Source organism: Leucoraja erinacea, chromosome 20, assembly GCF_028641065.1.
Source record: "Leucoraja erinacea ecotype New England chromosome 20, Leri_hhj_1, whole genome shotgun sequence".
NCBI classification, from domain to species: domain Eukaryota; kingdom Metazoa; phylum Chordata; class Chondrichthyes; order Rajiformes; family Rajidae; genus Leucoraja; species Leucoraja erinaceus.
Window position 1 is genome coordinate 17,243,996 of NC_073396.1, and position 25,443 is coordinate 17,269,438.

At 41.6% G+C, this 25,443-nt stretch overlaps 1 protein-coding gene across 3 annotated transcripts in view; it reads left to right on the plus strand.

Annotated features, from left to right (window-relative positions):
• Positions 1-25,443, plus strand: part of usp22 (ubiquitin specific peptidase 22) — a 99,294-nt gene that overhangs the window by 46,298 nt on the left and 27,553 nt on the right. For all 3 annotated transcript variants that reach the window (XM_055651397.1, XM_055651395.1, XM_055651396.1), the window contains 3 exons: positions 160-292; positions 10,051-10,164; positions 16,732-16,833. In XM_055651397.1, the coding sequence (XP_055507372.1) occupies positions 181-292; positions 10,051-10,164; positions 16,732-16,833 (328 nt within the window). In that variant the 5' untranslated portion in view covers positions 160-180. The remainder of the gene's footprint in view (positions 1-159; positions 293-10,050; positions 10,165-16,731; positions 16,834-25,443) is intronic.

Below are 25,443 nucleotides of genomic sequence, written 5' to 3' on the forward strand. Positions count from 1 at the left end.
TTAGCTTCTGGAAAATATTTAGTGAAAATTGCCATTTTTGTTTTACTTGCATTCGCCCCAGATTATGAGGGAATGGTGATAGATAACCTGAATAAAATGAACCCATGTGTTTTTGATTGTTCCTATTTCTTTTGACATTTGTTGTTTTTTCTTTAACAGGCAAAATCTTGCATTTGTCATATGTGTGGTGGTCACCTCAACCGGCTCCATTCCTGTCTATACTGTGTCTTCTTTGGCTGTTTCACCAAGAAACACATACACGAGCACGCAAAGTCTAAGCGCCACAACTTAGGTGAGCACATTGCAAACACTTTTTATTTGTTTTTCATTGCTGATTTTGCTACAATATATCTAATTTGTCAATTTCCACATAATATGAATAGACATAATGTATGCAATTTTTTAAAATTTGCTTTACTTTAATATTAGTCATACTTATGTTTTTAATATAATCGTGTTTCTGTTCAAATGCTGGATTAAATTATTATTTAATTATATGAAGCTAATTACAGTAAAGGAAATTATTTGTTTTATCAGCAAGAAATGGTAAATGTCCAATTTGGATGAGAAAAATCTCAGTTTGACCTAGCTTACATGATAAGTGTATGAAAAGAACTGAATGCGAGATGGGAACATTTTGTCTTTTATATTTTCGATTATTGTAGTTATTTACTGTCCTTCATGATAAACTGGGATGAAGTCTTTTGTATTAAAGCTTATTTATCTGCATGAATGAAATAGACTATAAATGAGCGAGGTAGTATTGGATGGCCAGAAGTTTGCATTAAAAGGTTTTTGGGAAGTTCTGTGGAACAAAATAAGACATGATATATGGTCACTATGTTGGGTATTGTTTTAACTTAATTTTCTATGCGAGTTGCGATGAATAGATAATGGAAAGCTCTGAATGCTTCAGGAATACTGATGACTTAGAAAATTATCTGTGTTTTAATTAATGGGTTTCGCTTCTACTTCCTTGCCCTCTCTAGTATTATTTTTCACAGCTTTAGCCCAATTTCATTTAGCGAGGTTGTTTTTCATGGCAAAGTTTTGTTTCAATAATTCTTGAGCAAAAGAAATTGCTGGATTATTATATTTTTCTTTTCTTATGACAAGCTTTTTCAACTTGACCTTCCTTCTTAAACATCTTGCTCTTAACCTTTTCCACATTGGGGAGCTGAGAATGGCCAACAATGATCAGGCAACCTTTTAGCGTGGATTTATTTCTAAATTTTCATCACGAGTTCCAGAAGTCTTTGTTCTTGCATCCTTATGCTATTTGCAGAATACATTTCCACTTATTCCCCATCAACTCACTATTTTATTGGAAAAACATTGAATCAGTAAAACTGGTCAAATGTGTGTTTTCTCTATACAAATCCAAAGTTAATCAACTCATCCTTTTCCAAATATTTAAGAGTGTAAGCTCTTCTACAATTAAAAACAAGGCTCATTGGTCAGTAATTTCCTGATTTAGAAAGGAACAGGCTTAGGCGACAAGCACACTAACACGATCCTACACACGCAATGACCAATTTACAATTATACCAAGCCAATTAACCTACAAACCTGCATGTCTTTGTAGTGTGTGAGGAAAACAGAGATCCCAGGGAAAACCCAAGCAAGTCACAGAGAGTACGGATAAACTCCATACAGACAAGCACCCGTAGTCGGGATCGATCCTGGGTCTCTGGCGCTGTAAGGCAGTAACTCTACCGGTGCGCCACAGCGCTGCCCAAAATACCATAAGCTCTCCTTGCTGCTCATATTATCAATATATTCCTTGTATATTACCCTTAATCTCATCCACCTTAATAGTGTATACCAATCACTTATGTAGGAACTTCTGAAAGTCCAAAAGCACTACGTTCTTTACTTGTCCCATATCTATTCTATTAGTTGCTTTCTCAAAAGAATACAATAATAGATTTCTAGTTCCCTTTCATAAATTCATGCTGACTTTGTCCAATCCTGTTAATATTTTCCAAATGTTTAAGATAGAACTGCACATGTTGGAAAAATCGAAGGTAGACAAAAATGCTGGAAGAACTCAGCGGGTGAGGCAGCATCTATGGAGAGAAGGAGTAGGCGACGTTTTGGGTCGAGACCCTTCTTCAGACCTTCAATGCTTTCCAAGTGTTCTGTTTTGTGTATTTTATAAAAGTCACCAGGAATTTTGTAATTCTCTGTTCTCTTTTCTTTTCATTGGGGAGAGGAAAATAGTGTGATTATATTTGCTGCATTCTAATTTATAAGAAAGGAAACTAAAACAAATGAAAAAAGCTTAAGTGATGACCACCACCACCTAGTATTCCATCCTTTTCCATCATGGTGTAATATCAGTATGGTATGGCCAATCATTAACCCTGTCTCCGACCGCGATGTTCTTTATTTACTGGTGCTAATTTTGAAAAATTCCTTCCCAACCCCCCCCCCCCCCCCCGCCCCCCCCGACCTCCATTTGAGTCATTTACAAATTGGTAGCGCTATTTGAGATCTTTTTGTAAACATCCCAATCAAAGTTTTCTCACCCCAACCATTTTTTTTCTGTTTACCCTCCGATGACCTAATTCCTGAGGCGTACAGACCTCTCCGTTGCCTAACCCTTTCTCTTCAAATAGTTAGCAAATTGAGGAACAGCTTCTTTCCGGCGGCTGTCACTCTACTCAACAACGTACCTCGGTGACTTGCCAATCACCACCCCCTTAACCCCGTATCCTCTAAATTCTAAATAACTCACTATTCCCTGCTCGCTGCTTGAAATTGGGCTCTTTCTTGAAGACCCAATCAGTTCCACTCTATTTCAGTGTAAAGATTGGGAGTAAGGGATGGCATCCTTGCAAATGCCATGGTGTCTCCCTCTCCAGAGGTGAAGCATGTTTCAGTGAAACAAAGAACACAATATGGGCCCGTTTTGCCAATCACGCACCCAGTCTGCAAAGGCCTACTGGATCTTCTGGTGTGCTTTTCCCATATGTAGGAGACTTATGCTGAAAGGGTAGGCCAAAAGCACCTACGTTGGACTTTACTCAACTGTCCCATACGGCCCATTTTCCATTAGTTTGGTTCTCAAAAGAATACAATAATAGATTCTGGCCTAGTTCCCTTCATAAATTCATGCTGACTTTGTCCAATCCTGTTAATATTTTCCAAATGTTTAAGATAGAACTGCACATGTTGGAAAAATCGAAGGTAGACAAAAATGCTGGAAGAACTCAGCGGGTGAGGCAGCATCTATGGAGAGAAGGAGTAGGCGACGTTTTGGGTCTGAGACCCTTCTTCAGACCTTGACTATCATGCTTTAAGGCAAGTGTTTTGACTTTTGTGTATTTTTTCATTTTTTGTCACCAGGAATTTTGTAATTCTCTGTTCTCTTTTCTTTTCATTGGGGAGAGGAAAATAGTGTGATTATATTTGCTGCATTCTAATTTATAAGAAAGGAAACTAAAACAAATGAAAAAAGCTTAAGTGATGACCACCAACACACCTAGTATTCCCAGGGCTACTTCCTTTTCTATCATGGTGTAAAATATCAGGACCTAGTGTTTTGCCAATCATTAATTTGAATCTTAATTTTTGCGATGTTCTTTTGATTTACTGATGCTAATTTCCTCTGTTCCTTAAGTGTAAGGTAGACCCCCCCCCCCCCCCCCCCAGTGACCTTTTTGAAGAACTCATTTACATATTGGTACTATATTTGAGATCTTTTTGTAAACACCAATCAAAGTTTAATTTTCCTGCCATTTTTTTTCTTGGTTACACCCTACCGATGACCTAATTCCTGACTGTAGCAGACCAACATTTATTTTCACTAACCCTTTTCTCTTCAAATAGTTATAAAATTGTTTAACAACTTTGTCTGTTTTCTTCAAAACTTGCTGTTGGTTGTCATCTTCCCCCGCTTAACATTGGTATCCTCTAAATTCTAAATAACTCACTATTCCCTGCTCGCTGCTTGAAATTGGGCTCTTTCTTGAAGACCCAATCAGTTCCACTCTATTTCAGTGTAAAGATTGGGAGTAAGGGATGGCATCCTTGCAAATGTCATGGTGTCTCCCTCTCCAGAGGTGAAGCATGTTTCAGTGAAACAAAGAACACAATATGGGCCCGTTTTGCCAATCACGCACCCAGTCTGCAAAGGCCTACTGGATCTTCTGGTTGCTTTTCCCATATTGTACATTGGCCAGAGGTATGCTGAGGAGGGTAGGCCAAAATCCCAGTTGCCTCAGCCACGCCTGGACCAAACTCAACCCATGCTAACGGCCCAGAGTCTATCCAGTCTTTCTTCATAAGAAAGTCCTGACATCCCAGGAATCAGTCTGGTGAACCTTCTCTGCACTCCCTCTATGGCAATAATGTCCTTCCTCAGATTTGGAGACCAAAACTGTACACAAAACTCCAGGTGTGGTCTCACCAAGACCCTGTACAACTGCAGTAGAACCTCCCTGCTCCTATACTCAAATCCTTTTGCTATGAATGCCAACATACCATTCACTTTCTTCACTGCCTGCTGCACCTGCATGCCTACTTTCAATGACTGGTGTACCATGACACCCAGGTCTTGTTGCATCTCCCCTTTTCCTAATCGGCCACTATTTAAATAATAGTCAGCTTTCCTGTTTTTGCCACCAAAGTGGATAACCTCACATTTATCCACATTATACTGCATCTGCCATGCATTTGCCCACTCACCCAGCCTATCCAAGTCACCTTGCAGCCTCCTAGCATCCTCCTCACAGCTAACACTGCCCCCCAGCTTTGTGTCATCCGCAAACTTGGAGATGTTGCATTCAATTCCCTCGTCCAAATCATTACTATATATTGTAAATAGCTGGGGTCCCAGCACTGAGCCTTGCGGTACCCCACTAGTCACTGCCTGCCATTCTGAAAAGGACCCGTTTACTCCTACTCTTTGCTTCCTGTTTGCCAGCCAGTTCTCTATCCACATCAATAATGAACCCCCAATACCGTTCAGTATTGATGTGGATTTCCATCACCTCCAACATGATTGTGAAGCTAGAGGAAAGAATTTAGGTTTGGAGGTGTGCGCTTTCACACTTCTATACCTCTTGCTTGTTGGACGAGTGACGAGTGAGACTCGTCCTTGATTATGCTGCTGGCCTTGCTGAGACAGTGTGTAGTGTAAATGGAATCAATGGAAGGGCGGTTCTCTGCAATTCTCTGCAATTTCTTGTGGTCTTGGATGGAGCTGTTCTCATCCCATGCTGTGACGCATCCCGATAAAATGCTTTCTCTGGCACATCTGTAGGTTGGTGAGAATTGTTGGGAACATGCTGAACTTCTTAAGACTTAAAAGGAAATAGAGGCTTTGGTGTGCTTTCTTGGTCATTGTTTTGATGTGGGTGGTCCAAGACATGTTGCTGGTGATATTTATTCCTAGGAATTTGAACCTTTCAACCATCTCCACTTTGGTGTCATCAATGCATACTGCAATATATGTATATCGTTTTGCTTTCTGAAGTCGATCACTATGTCTTGCTGACATAGATAGAAATTTTGTTGTTGACATCAGGTCACAAGGTTCTTAATCTCCTTCCTGTACTCCGTCTCTTCAATATTTTATATCTAAAATTAGAGAATTCAATGCTCAATTTGAGTGTAAGCTACCTAAGTAGATTGAGGTTTTGTTCCGAACCCCAAACGGAACAAGGATGGAATTCCCCTGATCCTTATCTTTCCTTCCACCCAACTCTGCCTCCAACATTTCCATCACCTCCAACATGATCCCACCATCAGTCACATCTTCTCATCCCCACTCCTATTTGCCTTCCACAGCTCTTTGGTTCACTCGTCCTTTTCCAGCAAACCACCCCCTCCCCAGATACTTCCTTCGCAAGCACCGGAGATGTAACGCCTGTCTCCCCTCAAACCTCCTCCCTCTCCTCCTGCCGCAGTTGTCCTTAAAAGTGAGACAGAGGACTGCATGCGCCTCCAGTAACTGCATCTACTGCATGTGGCTTCCTATACATCGGCGAGACCAAACATAGACTTGGTGCCCATTTCGCCAAATGTGCTCAGTCTGCAAAGGCCTACTGGATATCCCGGGTGCTAACGAATATCCTGGGAAACTGCTTTTCCCATATTGATCTTTCTTTTCTGGGCCTTCTCCATTGCCAGAGTAAGACCACAAGCAAACTGGAGGACCAATAACCCAACAGTATGTACATTAAATACTCAATTTTTAAGTAACTAACCCCACCACCCACTCTCTCTACCACAATCAGTCTGAAGAAGGATCCTGACCTCAAATGTCACGTATCTATTTTCTCCTGGGAAGTTGCCTGACCTACTGAGTGAATCCAGCATTTTGTATCTATATTTGTCCTATCCTCTCTTGTAGCTTTCATCCTCCCCCCTCCCCCCACAATCAGTATGAAGAAAGGTTCCGACCAGAAACATAACCTACCATTTTCGAAAAATGCTGCCTGACCTGCTGAGTTATACTTTGTGTCTTTCTCTGGTTTTTATTAACCATCATGATTTATTTTCCTTCCATTCTTCCACCCACCCATTTAATTATAACGGCTTGAGTACATGGTCATTTGCACATTCTATTGTTTCTGCACATGCTGGCTTTAAAGATACCCGATAGAATGGATGTTATCCTTGGTTTTTAATTTTTAGTAAACGTGTGGATGGATGTTTTTGAATGAGAAAATTAGAAAATATAGAGAAATTCTTAGATTTTACAGGGCCAATACATGTAATAAGATCTGCATGTAATAAGATTTGGTATCATCTGGTATGTGTAAAACCACAATTCAGTGTTGTTAAAGCTAATAATATTTTTTATATGTTACTGTGAAGAAATGCTGTTATAATTATATGGTATATATGTGGAAATATTTTCCTGGGAAAAAGTTGAAGCATTTTGTAATGTAAGGGTTAAAGATGGCTTGAGGCAAAGTAATCGAATCCAAGGGCAGAATGTGTTGCCTTTGTTCTACGTTCAAGAATTGGTTGTATATCAGTACGATCTTTTATATTGGACCCGATTGCAAGTCACCCTGTTTCCATTGGGGAAAGGGAAACTCAATGCGACTTTGGCAATACAGCAGATTAAAAATCTGCATACATTAAATTTAAAAAAAATACATAGATTCAAATCCTGCTTCACAGTTGTTTGGGTTACAGAGATTCTTCTCTACAGAATTCTCAAATTAATCTCTCAGAATCTGGACAGAATAAAATTTGCTCTTTTTTTTAAAGGCTAATTTTTTTTCAGAACTTGAACTCCTTGACACAGTTTTGAGTTGCGATACAGGCTGTTTTCTAGAAACACAACCCCATTTGCCCAGAGAGGCAATCCCATTTCTCCCATTGTGTTCCATCTGTTCTCTCCCAAACTTGTAACCTCTGCCACCAAGAAAGGCAAGGGCTTTAGCACCTGGCCACACCATCACTTACATTTTCCATGCCAGCTTACCCATTGTCCTGCCTTTCCTTCATTTCTGGGTATAAATCCTGTCAATCTCTTACTCTGCAGCACTGTTGGAGTATCTTCAATTCTTTGCGGTCTTGAATGGAGCTGTTGCCAAACCAGGCTGTGATGCATTCAGATAAATTGCTTTTGCCACGAATCTGTAGAAGTTGGTGAGGATTGTTGGGGACATGCCAAATTTCCTGAGTTTCTAAGGAAGTAGAGGCATTGGTGCGCTTTCTTGGCCATAGCTTTGATGCGGCTGGTCCAAGAAAAATTGCTGGTGATATTTATTCCAATGAACGTTCTACTTTGGCACCATCAATGTATATTTGGGTGTTTGTGCTGCTTTGTTTCTTGTACTCAATCACAATCTCCTTTGTCTTGCCAACATTGAGGGAGAAGCTGTTGTATTGGCGCCAATTTACAAGGTTCTCAATCTTCTTTCTGTACTCCATCTCATCATTACTTAATATCTGGCCCACTACGATGGAGTCTTCTGTGAATTTGTAAATTGAGTTGAACTGGTATTTGGCTGCATAGTGTATATATAGGGATGTTCCAACATTTTGAGATGTTAAAAATCAAGCCTGCAATTTATCCCATCAGATAAAGCATAAAGAAAACTTCAATTTGATACATAATTAACTTTCACATCTTCAGTATTAAAAAAAGTTATGGTCATTTTCATACTCGGAAATTAGCATCTTGTACCCTATTGCTTTTCCATTAACTTAACACAAAAGCTGTGATTGAGGACAGTCAATTGACATAAAAGCCCATAACTTTCTTAAAAATTAAGAGAACTGAATGAAAATTTCAGTTATTATAGATTGAAGCATTCTGAAACAAATATGATACATCTTACTTGGATGACCTGATATTAAAGTATATAATTAGTTAATTAAATAATTAAGTAGCTAATTACAAAATTAACCGTTGTGATTGAAATAGTAATAAACGCCCAGACTGCCTCAAATTCAAAAATGGGAATGTCTCAAGATCAGAACTTTAATATTATTGTAACGTTAAAACAAATAGTAAATACCCAACAAAAAATTAATATTCATCAGTGTCATCAAATCAATTAAATTAATCTAAATTCAATTACTAGATCTAAACATCTATCCCATTCTTAAGAAAAGGCTAAAAATAAATGTTTAAATAGCCAAAGTATCTAAATAACAAACTGATTCCATTCACACAAGAATTCACAATATAACATGATTTTTAAATCTCACTTTGTCATGAATTTCTATGCCAAATCAAAGGAATTGAATGTTTAATTCCCATAAATATACTCTGTTTATAACACTGCAGCAGGCAAGGGCCGTTTTACTGTGTACTGTGGAAGTTTTTAGTCGGATATTTAGTACGAAAATATTGATCATGGATACACAATAACACAAAATATAGATAATTTAGATGTTCTTATGACATGATTGTGCAAAAAATAATGAATTTGATTATCTTGAGAGTGGATGTTTGTGGATTATGATACAGAGATCGGATTGTGGCCGCCTCCATGATTTTGCTCACACTCACAGCTGGCAGGCAAGACACGGCCGATATCGGGGCCTAAATAACATATTTCACATCATTAGATTGAAATGAAATTACATCAAAAACTAGATAGGATATTAAATAAACGTCCTACAGTAAATACCTTTTGTTTTGTCCTGAACTTGTGATCTGTGATTTTGAAGGCGTTGAAGTTATCCCGATTTTCATCCAACGATTCAATAGTTCAGCACCATTTAGTTTTTAAAATAAATTTAAAAATCGCGAACGGGATGACAGAACAAAATTTCCTCATAAGCTTGTCTTACAAGGAAATCCCTCCCTAACAACCAATAAAAACCTGCATTTTACTAGCCCCCCCACAGCCTCTCGAGTCGCATGCACAGGCAGTGAGCCCATCAAGAGCGCCACTGAGGGCAGGAATTTGTAACAACGCTAGTATATAGGAGTGTATAGAAGGGGACAGAGAATACATCCCTGTGGGGCATCTGTGTTGGGTATTAACATAGAGGATGATTTATCACCCATCCTCACTGATTGGGGTCTGTTGTTGAGGAAGCCGAGGATCCAGTTGCTGACGTGAGTGCTGGCTCCAAGTTCCCAAAACATCCCCTATCTCCAAGTTCTCTGTAAATGCAGCCTGACCCACTGAGTTACTCCAGCACTTTGTATCTTTCTTTTTTAGGGCTGTATAGTTTGGTTCAAGAACCTGATAGTTATTGGAAAGTAGTTGTACCTGGAGCTAGTGTTGTGGGTCTTCTCCCTGTGCAATGTAATTGCCATATCAGGCCATGATATAATAAGTCGGAAAACCTTCTATAGTACATATGTAATCTCGAGACATTGTTAATTACCTTGGTGTCATGGTGCTATTTATTTGAAGCGATTTAGAAACTTAATTTTCAATGAATGAAAGAAATATGCATGTAATACTTGGAAAAAGTAAGGGATCGCTCATGTGATTCACATTTTCCATACATGTAATTTTCTTTCACACCCTGTACTTGATTACAGTTAGGAACTTTTTGTCAAAAGGTGGTTATTGCTGACTCCTTAATGTTTATTTATTGTTTTCTTCTCTCCTTTAGCCATAGACCTCTTGTATGGGGGTATATATTGTTTTATGTGTCAAGATTATATATATGACAAAGACATGGAACAAATTGCCAAAGAAGAACAAAGGAAAGCATGGAAGTTACAAGGTATGTGGCACAATTTTTTTAAACATTTTGGTTCCTTTTGGGATTTGGTCTTAAGGATGCTTTGAGGAAATGTAACAGATATAGTCGTGAAGGTCAAACACGCTGTGTAGAGCTATCCAATACAATAAACTATCCAATATTTGATAGTTATGAATCATTGAGGGCAAAGGCATTTCGTGAGGCATTAGTTATGCAGTTTGGATAAGCTATTGTTTATGCGGGTGGAAAACAAGACTGGTAAGAAGAGTCCTGCTGCAATAGTGTCTGGAGATGACAGGGGATGAAGATAACCTGAGGTAGAAAGATACCAAGCTTAGTTGGGTTGAAGAGGAATGATCTTTATAGATGGTGTAGTGAAGGATCAGAAACTCAACTTTGCTGTAACAAGTTGTAATGGTTAGAAATTCTGTATTTGCTCTTTCTTAACGATTTGGATACACATTGAATATAAGAGCCATGATGCAACTCTATTAGGCAATATTTGGAATATTGTGTGCAGTTCTCCTTGCCCCATTACAGGAAGGATATGGAGGCTTGGGAAAGGGTGTGGAACAGGTTTACCAGAATGCTGTCTGGATTAGGGGGTAATAGCTACAAGGACAAACCTGGCATTTTCTCTGGAACACCTGAGTTTGAGGTGAGACTTGATATGTATACAAAATTATAAGAGACATCAAGTAGGCAATCAGAACATTGTTCCCCAGGGTGGGAACATCAATGACTCGAGGGAATAGCTGTAAGATGAGAGGGGCAAAGTTTAAAAAAGGATGCGTGGAGTAAGGCTTTTTTACACAGAGGGTGGTGAGTGCCTGGAATGGGCTTCCAGGGCAGATATAACAGACAGATGGGTGGTGGAAGCAGATACAACAGTGGTGTTTAAGAGTCTTTTAGATAAGCATGTAGATATGCAGAGGATGGGGGAATATGGATCATGTGCAGGCAGATAAGATTAGTTTATCTTGACATCATGTATGGCACAGACCATGTGGGTGAAAGGTCCTTTTCTGTATTGTACTGTTCTATCTTCTGTAATCTCTTGCATATGCATTTTTGAGCAGGATGATCAATTGTTACATGCTTTATTCCAGAATTGTTACTTTTTAACCAATTCATACAATTTTAACACATTCTAATTTGCCACTCAAATGTAGAGTTTGACTGGTGTTTCATATTGTGGGTACATGAGAGACTGCAGATGGTGGAATTGTGAGCAAAAAGCAAGTGCTGGAGGAAGTTAGAGGGTCAGGTAGTATTTGTGGAGAGATTGTGGACAGATGATGTGGACAGATGATGTTTTGACTCGGGACCCGTTACCAGATTGAAGAAGAATCCGGACCCAAAACATCGCCTGCCATTTCCTCTTCAGATGATGTTTAACCCACTGAGTTCCTCCAGCACTTCATTATTTTAAATTCATATGTGGGGTTAGTCTTGAATAACCTTTGTCCAAATGACATTAACCACTGGGCCGAGTGGCCATTTTCAGTGCTATAAATATGTGATTTTTCTGTACAAAAATAAGTAATTTATTCATTCACGAGTTTTATTAATCTTTTAAAAAAAAAACCTTTAACTTTTAAAGACTGTTGGAGGAAATTGACAAGTTTAAAAAAAATTGGTTAAAGCCAGGAGATTGAAGGACTGATGATCAGAAGCTAATAGGAGGATGTGACCAGTAGTTTCCCAGGCATCGTATTTTGCATCGTGTACGGTGGCTGGAATACCACACAACCAGATTTGTGCCTCATAACCAACAAAGAAGAGGGGTATTGTAAGCAATGCAGATGGCTGCATTAATCCGTTAGTAAGTTCAGCAAAGTTGTAGCCAGTGGTCATTGTTTTTAATGTGATCCACTTTGGACCCATGAGGGCCTGAACAGCACTTTCTACACAATGCAGTGGGGATGCAAAGAGATGATTGAATCCATGTACACATTTGATTAAATTGTCCCTAATAGGGGCAGAAAATCAAGAATAGGCTAATGAAATGCAAACCTTGATTAAGTCGCAGTCGTACAGCACAGAAATGGACCCTTTGGCCCATCATATTCATAGAAACATAGAAACCGATCGAGCAACGTTTTTTCGTTTCCTCTGTGTATGCGAGTACTCAGTGAAAATGATATTAAAGAAATACTGAATACTGAAAATAGGTGCAGGAGGAGGCCATTTGGCCCTTCAAGCCAGCACCGCCATTCATTGTGATCATGGCTGATCGTCCCCAATCAATAACACGTGCCCGCCTACCCCCCATATCCCTTGACTCCACTAGCCCCTAGAGCTCTCTCTAACTCTCTCTTAAATCCATCCAGTGATTTGGCCTCCACTGCCCTCTGTGGCAGGGAATTACACAAATTCACAACTCTCTGGGTGAAAACGTTTTTTCTCACCTCAGTCTTAAATGAACTCCCCTTTATTCTAAGACTGTGGCCCCTGGTTCTGGACTTGCCCAACATTGGGAACATTTTTCTGCATCTAGCTTGTCCAGTCCCTTTATAATTTTATATGTTTCTATAAGATTCCCCCTCATCCTTCTAAACTCCAGTGAATACAAGCCTAGTCTTGTCAATCTTTCCTCGTATGACAGTCCCACCATCCCAGGGATCATTCTCATGAACCTACGTTGCACTACCTTAATCACAAGGATGTCCTTCCTCAAATCAGGAGACCAATACTATACACAATACTCCAGATGTGGTCTTACCAGAGCCCTATGCAACTGCAGAAGAACCTCTTTACTCCTATACTGAAATCCTCTTGTTATGAAGGCCAACATTCCATTAGCTTTCTTCACTGCCTGCTGTACCTGCATGCCAACTTTCAGTGACTGGTGTACAAGGACACCCAGGTCTCGCTGCACCTCCCCCTTACTTAACCTAACCCCATTGAGTTAATAATCTGTCCCCTTGTTTTTGCCACCAAAGTGGGTAACCTCACATTTATCTATATTATACTGCATCTGCCACGCATCTGCCCACTCACTCAACCTGTCCAGGTCACCCTGCAACAACCTAACATCCTCTTCACAGCTCACTCTGCCACCCAGCTTTGTGTCATCTGCAAACTTGCTAGTGTTGCTCCTAATTCCCTCTTCCAAATTATTAATATATATGGTAAACAGTTGTGGCCCCAACACCGAGCCTTGCGGCACTCCACTCGCCACTGCTTGCCATTCTGAAAAGGACCCGCTCACTCCTACTCTTTGCTTCCTGTCTGCCAACCAATTTTCTATCCATGTCAATACCCTAACCCCAATACCATGTGCTCTAATTTTAGTCACCAGTCTCCCATGTGGGACCTTATCAAAGACTTTCTGAAAGTCTAGATACACTACATCCACTGGCTTCCCTTCATCCATTTTACTTGTCACATCTTCAAAAAATTCCAGAAGATTAGTCAAGCATGATTTCCCTTTCATAAATCCATGTTGACTTGAACTAATCCTTTTACTGCTCTCCAAATGCCCCATTATGACCTCTTTAATAATTGACTCCAGCATCTTTCCCACCACCGAAGTCAGGCTAACTGGTCTGTAATTCCCCGTTTTCTCTCTCGCTCCTTTCTTGAAAAGTGGGATAACATTAGCTATCCTTCAATCACAGGAACTGATCCTGAATCTCTTGAACATTGGAAAATGATCACCAATGCGTCCACTATTTCTTGAGCCACCTCCCTGAGGACTCTGGGATGCAGACCACCTGATCCAGGGGATTTATCATCCTTCAGTCCCATTAGCTTACCCAATACTATTTCTCGCCTAATGAAAAATTCTTTGTTCCTCTACCCCCTTAGATCCTCTGTCCTCCAGTACATCTGGGAGGTTGTTTGTGTCTTCCTAAGTGAAGGCAGATCCGAAGTACCTGTTCAACTCTTCTGCCATTTCCTTGTTGCCCATAATAATTTCACCCGTGTCTGCCTTCAAGGGACTCACATTTGACTTTGCTACTCTTTTTCCCTTAACATATCTAAAGAAGCTCTTACTGTCCTTGTATTCCTGGCCAGCTTCCCCTCGTGCTTCATCTTTTCAGCCCATATTGCCCGTTTTGTTTCCTTCTGTTGTCCTATGAAAGTTTCCCAATCCTCTGGCTTCCGGCTACTCTTTGCTGTGTTATACATCTTTACTTTTAGTTTTATTCTACCCTTAACTTCTCTTGTCAGCCACGGTTGCCACCTACTCCCCTTAGAATCTTTCTTCCTTTTTGGAATGAAATGATCCTGCCTAGAAATTCCCTTGCTATTCCACCGTCATTCCTGCTAGGATCTCTTTCCAGTCGACCTTGGCCAGCTCCTCTCTCATGCCTTCATAGTCCCCTTTGTTCAACTGCATCACTGACACTTCCGATTTAACCTTCTCCTTCTCAAATTGCAGATTAAAACTAATCATATTATGATCACTACCTCCAAGTGGTTCTCATATCAAATCTGGTTCATTGGACAACACTAAATCCAGAATTGCCTTTTCTCTGGTCGGCTCCATTACAAGCTGCTCTTAGAATCCATCTCGGAGGCACTCTACAAACTCTCTTTCTTGAGGTCCTGAACCCACCTGATTTTCCCAGTCTACCTGCATATTGAAAGCCCCATCACCACAGTGGCATTATTTTGTTCCATGCCAGTTTTAACTCCTGCTGCAACTTACACCCGACATCCGGGCTACTATTTGGTGGTCTGTAGATAACACCAATTAGTGTCTCTATTATTAGTATTCATGACAACTATTTAACCTTCGACATTATCTCATTAGAGGTCTGCATCATCCGATGCCTCTCCTATTTAAGTGTTTGTATAAATGCCTTTTAAACATAGTGATTATAACTGATTCCACCATCTCGTGTGGTATTTATTCCAGATATCCACCTCTTGATAAAATACCCTCACAACCCTTCTAATCTCTTTAAAATATGCATTTCTCTCACTTTAACCTATGCCTTTTTGTTTTTAATATCCCAATTATGGGAAGAGGATTGAAATAAGGAACTGCAGATCTTGGTTTACAAAAAAAGGCACAAAGTGCTGGAGTTAATCAGTGGGTCAGGCAGCATCCCTGGAGAACATGGATAGGTAATGTTTTGGGTTAGGACCCTTCTTCAGACGGTGGGGGGGGGGGGGGGGGGGGGGGGGGGATTTTGACTGCCTTATTGATGCCTCTCAATTCTTGTATACTTCAATCGGGTCACCTTTGGCCCAGCCTTTCCAATCTCTCCCCATAACTTTTCTCGGTGGCACAGAGAGTTGCCCACTTACAGCGTTAGAGATCAGAGTTCAATCCTGACTATGGGCGATGTCTGTACGAAGTTTATGTTCTCCCTGTGACTGCTTGGCTTTTCTCTAGGTGTTCTAGTTTCCTCCCACATTCCAAAGACGTGCAGGTTTGTAGGTTAATTCTGTAAATTATCCCTGGAGTGTAGGATAAAACTAGTGTAAGGCTGTTCGTTGGTTAGTGCGAATTTGGTGGGATGAAGGGCCTGTTTCCATGTTGTGTCTTTAAAACTATAAAACTAAATTTCTTGAAACTCAGTGAATCCGCTCCAGTGTAAACACCTCCTTCCAATAATGCAACGATCAGAAGTGTACACAATACTCCAAGTGCATTGTTTTGTGATATTGCAATATCATGTCCTAACTCTTGTTTTCTTTTCCCTGGCCTATCAATGCAAGTATGCCAACTAAAACCTGGTCTGTTCATCCCCTCCAGAGGCTGCTTGATTGAGGGATACATATTGATTGTTGCCAGAGAGAATTCGCCTGATTGTCTTTCAAATCTCATTCATTCATCTTGGAGACATGGTTTTCAGTCCTCCAGTGTACTAGTGTACAGTGAAACTAGAGTTTCAACATGTAAAGACCAGTGAATGAGTTGAGCCTTTCCACCTGTGTTGCCTTGCAATCCTCAACCAGTTTGCATGGAACGGAAAACCATTTAAAATCTCAAAGTTGGCACATCATTATAGTAATGTACTGTATATGCTTATGCTTTTCCAAAAATGCTGATGTGTCTGCTGATATAGGGCATGTTGGAAAATTGGGCCTCAGTGGTGGGAATAGATGAACAAAGATTGAAGCTGAGAAAATTGGGGAGAAAGTTTAGCATTAAATGTTCTGATAGTTGGGTGTAGACACACAGGCGAGAAGACCACACTTCATTCCCAGATTTTGCTTGAAATGTGATTTTTTTGAAGTGTTTTGCTTAAATATATAATAACATGATAAATATAAGGACATCAATAGACATGGGGCCTCTTGCATCTGGCTTGTCTGAAATGCATAGAATTACCAAATGATGTTCAGAGGCTGAGCTTTGATTCAGTGCTCTCAAGGAGGAATTGCTCTTGTGGATCATGACATTGATTTCCTTATATCTGGAATAATCAATGTTCCATTAGCCAGATGGTAGACTTTAAAAAATATATATATATATATATATTTTTTTTTTAATTGCTCGATGCGGATATGGGTTTAAAATTTATGAAAATTTAGAAAATTATTTTGGTTAAATGTCTGTCTGAATCTAGAGTCTGGTGTAATTAATTTATGAAGATTTGAAATGTCCTTTTACATTTTTGTTAGGGGTTGGTGAAAAGTATTCAACATGGGAACCAACAAAAAGAGAATTGGAGCTATTACGGCACAATCCTAAACGGAGGAAAATAACTACAAATTGTACCATTGGTAAGTGAATGAGAATTTGAGAAAATGGGGCCAGAAGCTTTTGTGGTGAAAATAACACCAATGTCAGAATGACATTTAAATTATGGTAGGAGATTGAAAGGTTTGCGTCCACCATATTATGTTACTATATGAAGTAGAAAATCATCAAGCGACTTGAAATAGTCCCTATTACAATCCTGAAAGTAGAGCTGCAAGACAGCTTTCTTCCTGAATTGTTTTAATTTTTCCTATCAATTGTCACAGTCTTTGATTGGTATCAAGAAATTTTGGTAAGTATTAATTTATGTGCCAAAGATTAATAGTATTGAATTTTACTTACTTGGGTCTGGAAATGGATATCAAGAAATAAATGTTCAGTTGCTAACATTTGCATGTTAGTTAACATCCTCAAGCAATATTATTTTGTTGATATCCTGACCTTAAGATGTATTTATTTTCTGTTGCACATGACCACTTATGGCTATTCTGGTTAGAGCAACCAATTGCTAATATTTTTGAATGCTGTTTCTGAGATTTGGATATTTACATCGATACAGGAGTTCAGAATCTCCAAACCTAGTGTTTCCTGGATGTCATTGAAGTAAGCTTGAAGAGAAATCAAACCAAAAAGGCAAAAACAAATTGATGGTGGAAATATTTAAATGAAATTAACAGAGAAATTTAACACAAGATTAAAGCAAAACTCGTCCCAATGTACTTATTATTTCAGCCCTCAATAGCTATTAAGGTTTGAATCACACAAAAATATCTTTGTTGAAAAATATTGTCAACAGAATAATCGATGACATGTGCTTTCCAGCTCTTGGGCCACTTTGCCTATTTGCTTTATGGATTTGGTGCAGTAATTGACTGATCATCCATGGTGAGATTGAAATGCAATTCTGTACCTAGACCTGAATCCTTAAAGAATAAGTCTCCCTCTTCCAGTTTGACATCATATGGAATGTAATTCCATGAAAGTTGCATGCTGGATTGGGGCATTCATCCCTCCAGTTTGACATTATGTGGAATGTACTTCCATGGAAGTTGCATGCTGGATTGGGGCATTCATCCCATCCATAAACTGGTACGGTTCCATTACAAGTAAGTAAGTGTATTGGCCAAGTATTGGCCAAGATAAAAACACCATTGATCAAGGGGGAATAGGTTTATAATAGGTGTTCATCGATAATCTATCACCTGTGAAGGAGACTGAGATTAAGAAACCAATGGGAGATGTCAGAGATGGTCCAAGTGAATTTGAATGGAGGATGGAAATTAATAATGCAGATAATTAAGTCCATGGGTTCTGCATGAGTGCAGGAGGTAGCCCCGACACAGATGTCAATGTAGCAGAGATAGAGTTTGGGTATAGGGCCAGTGTATGCCTGGAACAAGGACTGTTTGACATACCCTTAACGAAGCAGGCATAGCTGGGGCCCATCCGAGTGCCAATGGCTACACCTTGGATCTGGAGGAGTGGGGAGTTGAAGGAGAAGTTGTTGAGAGTAAGGATCTACTCCGCCAGCTGGAGGAGAGTGTTGGTACAAGAAATTGACTGGTTCTGTGGTCGATAAAGAAACTGAGGGCTTTAAGACCTTCCGGATGGAGGATAGAGATGTTGAGTGACCATAGTAAAGATGAGGGAGTGGGGGGCCTGGAAAACAGAAGTCATTGAAGAGGCAAAGGGTGTGTGAGGTGTCTGTGATGTAGGGCGGGGAGGGATTGGACCAGGAGGGGATAGAATGGAGTTGAGGTATTTGGAAATGTATTCCGATGAGCAGGCAGAGTCGGTTGGTCTGCCAGGGCAGTTCTATATATGGATTTTGGGGAGAAGGTAAAACCGGGCAGCCGGAAGGAAGTTATAAAATGGAAAATAGTCTGCGAGATTATGGCCTGGTGCTCATTTGTGGGGTCATAGTCCAAGGATCAGTAGGAGGAGGTGTCCGACGGCTGGCAGTGTGCAATGGGACCTTGGAAAGTCAGACCCAGTGGTGTAGGAGCGTGCAACCTGGCAGCTATGGGGCCTGGTGCTGAGCCTGGAACTCGGGTGAGGTGATGGCTCTGGCCTGTTGATGGGTAGACGAGAGACAGGGGTAGGTGGAGTCGCAAGTTTTACTGAGGTTCCCTGTAGCGGGGGGGTTACTGAATGTCAGAGAGAGGGGGGAAATTTACTGGGGTTCCCTGTGGTGGTGGGGGGGGGGGGGGGGGGGGGGGGGGGGGTGCAGCAGTAGAGATATAGTGATTTAGGTTTTTCCCCCTCTTCCTCTAAGCATCATTGTGCAAAAAATATATCAGCGGATATCTGGATAAATTATAAATATTTATCAATGTAGTTCCGATGAATCGTGACCCTCAAAATTATCTCCCTTTTGTATTCCTTTTGATGTGTTTCAACACACCATCACAATTTGGATCAATTGGCCTAAACATATCTAATACTGCCCCTATTGACCTGAATGCTATTTTAATTGATTTTTGGGCTGGGGGATGTGAGGGAGGAAGGGAATTGCAGAATTACAGGTAGGGAGCTAAGCCATCGCAATCTCGACAGAAATGTATATTTACACTAATTGCGGTAGGGGTTCATAAATCTGGACTGCGGTCCTTGGTGCACATTTTAGTTGCATCATGTTTCTTTGGGTAGAATTCTGCAGTAATAAATTACCTGTACAGAGTTAGCACATTTAAATTAATCCAGCTAAAGATTCTGGACAGATTAACTCCATTAAAGAATTACTATATTGACAGTTGGCAATTGATTTTCCTTTTTGGGGCAAGATGCGAGCCACCTAATTCACTTGGATTCTGGCTTAATATTTTTGGTTGCTTCAATGGCTTGTTTGTCCTATCAGGGATCCACCCCCCATCAGGGATCCAGTTATTCCTCCTTGCTGAAAGTAATGTTTTCAGTATTCAAGAAGGAACTGCAGATGCTGGAAAATCGAAGGTAGACAAAATTGCCGGAGAAACTCAGTGGGTGCGGCAGCATCTATGGAGTGAAGGAAATAGGCAATGTTTCGGGCCGAAACCTTTCTTCAGACTTCAGAATGTTTTCAGTAGTTTGTTTCCTCAATACAATAATTTTTTACACTCTTTCACTTGGATCCATGAAATTCAAAATGTGTATGACTGCAAATATTTTCCGTTTGGCTCAGTATTTTGTGATAAAAAAAAGCTGTTTACAATGCCTGCCATTGCTAAGACTTTTTTTTGCTGAATTCCCTGGAATTAAGATAGATGCAAAATGCTGGAGTAAGGTAGTGGGTCAGGCAGCATCTCTGGAGAAAATGGATAGGTGATGTTTCGGGTTGGGACTCTTCTTAGACTGATTGTGGGTGTGTAGGGGGGGGGGGGGGGAGAGAGACTGGAAGCAATGAAAAAAAACAGGACAAATCAGGGATGGCTACAGACAAAGTGCTTTGAGAGGTTGATTATGGCACATATCAACTCCTACCTCGACAAGAACCTCGACCCACTGCAGTTCGCTTACAGCCACAACAGGTCAACGGTGGATGCAATCTCACTGCACTCCGCTCTGGACCACTTGGACAACAAAAACTCATATGTCAGGCTGTTATTCATAGACTACAGCTCAGCATTTAATACCATCATCCCCTCCAAGCTGGTTACGAAGCTCTCAGATCTGAGTCTCTGCGCATCCCTGTGCAATTGGATCCTCGACTTCCTCATCCACAGACCATAGTCTGTCCGTATTGGTGAAAATGTGTCATCCTCGATAACAATCAGCACAGGAGCACATCAAGGCTGCGTGCTCAGTCCCCCTGCTGTACTCACTCTATACTCATGACTGCGTAGCCGGACATGGTGCAAACTCCATCATCAAGTTCGCCGACGATACCACTGTTGTGGAACGAATCACTGATGGTGATGAGTCGGAGTACAGAAGTGAGATCGACCGATTGACCAAATGATGGCAGTACAACAATCTGGCTCTCAGCACCAGCAAAACCAAGGAACTGATTGTGGACTTTGGAAGGGGTAGGATAGGGACCCACAATGCTGTTTATATCAATATGGTGGAAAGGGTCAAGAACATCAAATTCCTGGGCGTGCATATTCCCGAAGATCTTTCCTGGTCCCAGCACACTGATGCAATTATAATTATGCATCAGCGCCTCTACTTCCTGAGAAGATTACAGAGAGTCGGTAAGTCAAGGAGGACTCTCTTGAACTTCTACAGGTGCACGGTAGAGAGCCTACTGACTGGTTGCATTGTGGCTTGGTTCGGCAACTTGAACGTCCAGGAGCGGAAAAGAATACAGAAAGTTGTGACCACTGTCCAGTCCATCATCGGCTCTGATCTCCCCACCATCGAAGGGATCTATCGCAGTCGCTGCCTCAAAAGGCTGCCAACATCATCAACGACCCACACCATCCTGGCCACACACTCATCTCTCCGTTGCCATCAGGAAGAAGGTACAGGAGCTTGAAATCTGGGACATCCAGGTTCAGGAACCGTTTCTACCCCACATCCATCAGACTATTAAACACGACATCAAGCAAACTCTGAACAATAACAGCCTATTGCACTTTATCATTTATTTATTGTGTATATATATATATATATATATGTCTATGGTATATAGACGCACTGAACTTTTATCTCCTGTTCTGTATTATGTGTACATATTCTGTTGTGCTGCAGCAAGCAAGAATTTCATTTTCCCAAATGGGACACTAGATAATAATACTCTCGTGGCTCTTGACTTCAGGCAGGGAGGATCCCTGATAGGCTGATTCTTATCTAGGAACGGTGATCCCTAGAATTAAGCGTAGCTTGATACCGCAGGTGTCATGATGAGGGGGCAATTGTAGTGTACCTATAATATTGCTCATGGTTAATGCTGATAAGAAAAATTTACACTGGACCTTCACAATGAGTCATCTGTTTTCCAAATGATATAAATGGATTGCTGCTGGATACTGCAGCCTTGATTCAATTGACTTCAGAGACTTGTTATTCATTTCTATTACAGGGGAATATCTACAAACATTTTTTTATTGTGGATTGTTATTGTATCATGAGATTATCTCCGTAGTGTTAGTTGCTTAACTGTGCAGTCCATGTGTTGAAAGTTTTTGCATGTATTACAGGACAATGTGGGGGATGCGGGGGATGGGTAGAATTAACCTGCGCCATCGGGTGAGAAATTAAATGCATCAGTTACAGTTAATTATTATTAGTTCCACTATGTGCATGCAACAATACATGACAGTCTCTATTGCTTAGAGATGCAGCATGGAAACGGGTCTTTCAGCCCATTGAGTCCATGCTGGCCATCAATCACCCGTTCACACCAGTTCTCTTTTACCCCACTTCCGCATCCACTCTGTACACATTAGGAGCAATTTACATAGGCCAATTAACCTGCAAAAGAAAAAGGAAACATGTTGGGTTTAGAATGATTAAATCAGACACTGTCTTTAAGGAATATGAAGCAAGCAGGTACACTATGTGTACCACCGCATGACAATGCGTGCACGTGACAATAATAAACATAAATCTAAAAATTAGATGTTATTTTGCTGAAGCATAGGAGATACTGAGGAGCTTATCAGGGAAGATGCTGAAAGATCATTTCCCCTCTGTGACGGGGCAAGGGCAGAGGATCTGGAACTGGGGCATAGTTTCAGAATAATGGATTACCCTTCCAATGGTTATGAATCCTTGGAATTCTAAATCCCAGCAGCAGTGGAGGCTGAATCATTAAATATACTGAGATTTGTATTTTTCTGTAGGGGTCAAGGATGATGGAAAGGCAGGAAAGTGAAGCTGAGACCAGGATCAGAGTTGCCATTATCAGATGTAATGGCAGAGTAAGATAAGATAAGATAAGATAAGATACATTTATTGTCATTTGGACCCCTTGAGGTCCAAACGAAATGACGTTTCTGCAGCCATACATACAAACACATAGACCCTAGACACAACATAATTTACATAAACATCCATCACATCGCTGTGATGGAAGGCCAAATAAACTTATTTCTCCACTGCACTCTCCCCTCCCCCCCCCCCCCCGATGTCAGAGTCAAAGTCAAAGCCCCCGGCTGGCGATGGCGATTGTCCCGCGGCCATTAAAGCCACGCCGGGTGGTGCGAGGTCGCACACCGGGTCTTGGTGTTGGAGCCCCCGGCGTGCGCCTGCAGAGTCCCGCGGCCATTCCAAGCCGCGCGGGGCGGTGATGTCAGGCCCCGCTCCAGGAGCTCTTCAACCCCGCAACTCGGGCGGGGGAAGTCGCCGTTGCAGGAGCCCTGAAAAGCGGTCTCCCTCCAGGGAGCCGCGGGCTCCCGGTGCCGCCGTCCGCAGACCCGCAGTTGCAGCCTCCGACTCTCTGGTCGGGCCGCAGCAGCAGCAGCAGCAGCAGCAGCAGCAGCAGCAGCAGCAGCAGCAGCAGCAACAGCGCTCCTCCACCGCTCCACCCGCTCCGGACTCGGCCAGCCCCGCGACGGCGATGGTGAGTTGTAGCACCAGAGTCCCCGGCTTCTTCCTGTTGTAGGCCGCTCCTCGTTGCGGCCCCAACGACAACGGAAACCCGACGAGAAAAAGTCGGGTCTCCAGTGCAGGGAGAGATTTAAAAGGTTTCCCCCCCCCCCCTCCCACCCCACCCCCACCCCCCCCCACACACACCCCCCCAACAAAAAATAACAAAAAACTACATTAAAACACAGACAGAAAAATAATAAAACACGGACAAGTGTACTTGAGGGCAATATTGCCTTTTCCTTCTATTTCTTATCGTATTCAAAGCCGGCCCAAATTTCCAGGTGCCATTTAATATTTTTCTGCTGCTAAAGTCAAAATTAAAGATACTTAACCCTATTGATCGTCAATACTACCACATGAAAATGTATCAAATTTTAAATTGCCAAATTTGGTGTCTTTTAGAATGATTGCTTTCAAGTTTTGCAGCCTTACAAACTGCCAGTGGGGGGCAGCACTTGCATTCACAATTGCTTTTATCACAGCAAGATGTTTCTGCAATTTCCAAGAAAATTATCCCATATAATGGTGGTCCTTTAATTCTGAGGACAAGTATTAGATGTTGTTTATAGTAATGAAATTGTACTGGGGTTGGGAGATGAGTGAGGGTTGTGGCACCTGTTTGGTATCAGGGATTGGAGGATTGTTGCCAAGTTTATTATATTGTCGTTTCCATCATTTACTAGTTAATTTAATGTGTAATAGGCATCCATTTTAACAGGATAATGGCTGCAAATGGATACAGGTGAATCAAAGAACATTGAAGCTTTACAGACACTTTGGGTCTGAGGTCGTGAAGAATACACAAGATGATGAAGTTGCTCAGGTCCCACCATAAGCCTTAAACCACAAATATCTCCAATGCTTTCACTGTAACGTGCATTGTCTAATCTCCAATTGTTTTGTATGACTTTGCTATTGGACTAAGGCTGTCACAGCCTGCACATTATGGTAGCGGGTAGATAACAGCCATACCAAGTTAAAATAATTTGCTTGCCGACCTCTTCCATAACTTGATTGAAGTGAAAGCAAGTCATTCGTGATTTTAATGAACTGCCTGCAGGGAGTTAAGTATTTTGTTGTGATAACCTCATTGTTGTGTAAGAGAAGGGAAATAATAAGGTGATGCAAACAGGAAATAATTTGCCTTTAAATTCTTTCTGGAATTCTTAATAATGTCAAATGGGACTGGGCTTTATTCTTTGGATTGAATATCTCACTTCTGTCAAACTATGATCTCAATGACTTGCTTGATTATTTCAACTATGGGCTGTGTAAAAGTAAAGGTGTGGAAGGGTTCAGCAGAGTGGATTGGGCAATCCAGTTTTGTCATAGTCATAGAATGTTAAGCAAAGAAACTGGCCCTTTGGCCTAACACATCCATGTTGACCAAATGTCTTCCTCAGCTAGTACATTTGCCTGCATTTGCCCACATCCCTTTAAACCTTTCCTTTTCATGAGCACTTTGGTGGTGGAGGGTCCACTCCAGTTTAAATTCCATTTGGAATATTTTTGGAGGACCAAGAAGCAAGAGTTACTCCAGGGTTACTCCCGCTCCAGGGAGTGATTCTGCGTTGGTTTTCAGCGGTTGCGTCGAGGCAGCGACAGGACAGCAGTGGCGGACAGATCTCCCACAATGCAAAGGGAGGGAGAAATTGCCCGGCGCCGGCCAGTTGCCGTGGTAGTGCGCATCTGCAGGGCGGCCGATGGTGTGCTGGCCATGGTTGTGCGCAGGTGCAGGGGGAGGATGTGCAGGCCGTGGTTGTGCGCAGGGGGAGGATGTGCAGGCCGTGGCAGTGCGCATGTGCAAAGCAGCCGGCCGTGCCGGCGGATGAGGAGCGGGCGGAGAGCGGAGTCCCGATGGCCCGGATAAGGGTAGCGGGCGGAGGCGGAGAGTGACAGACATAGAGAGGGGGGCCCGTTCAGAGTTGAGTCCAGGTGCTTGCCAAGCCGGGCAAAATAGCGTGGCTTTTAGGTTGCCCGGCAGGACTTTAGGTGGCCATTGGCACCTGGGCAACCATTAATTTCGAGCCCTGATAGTTTAGGAAGGCACCTTGGGTGGCATGGATAAGCTATACAACTCCAAACCAACTACTATGACTGTGATAGGGCATTTGCCAGAA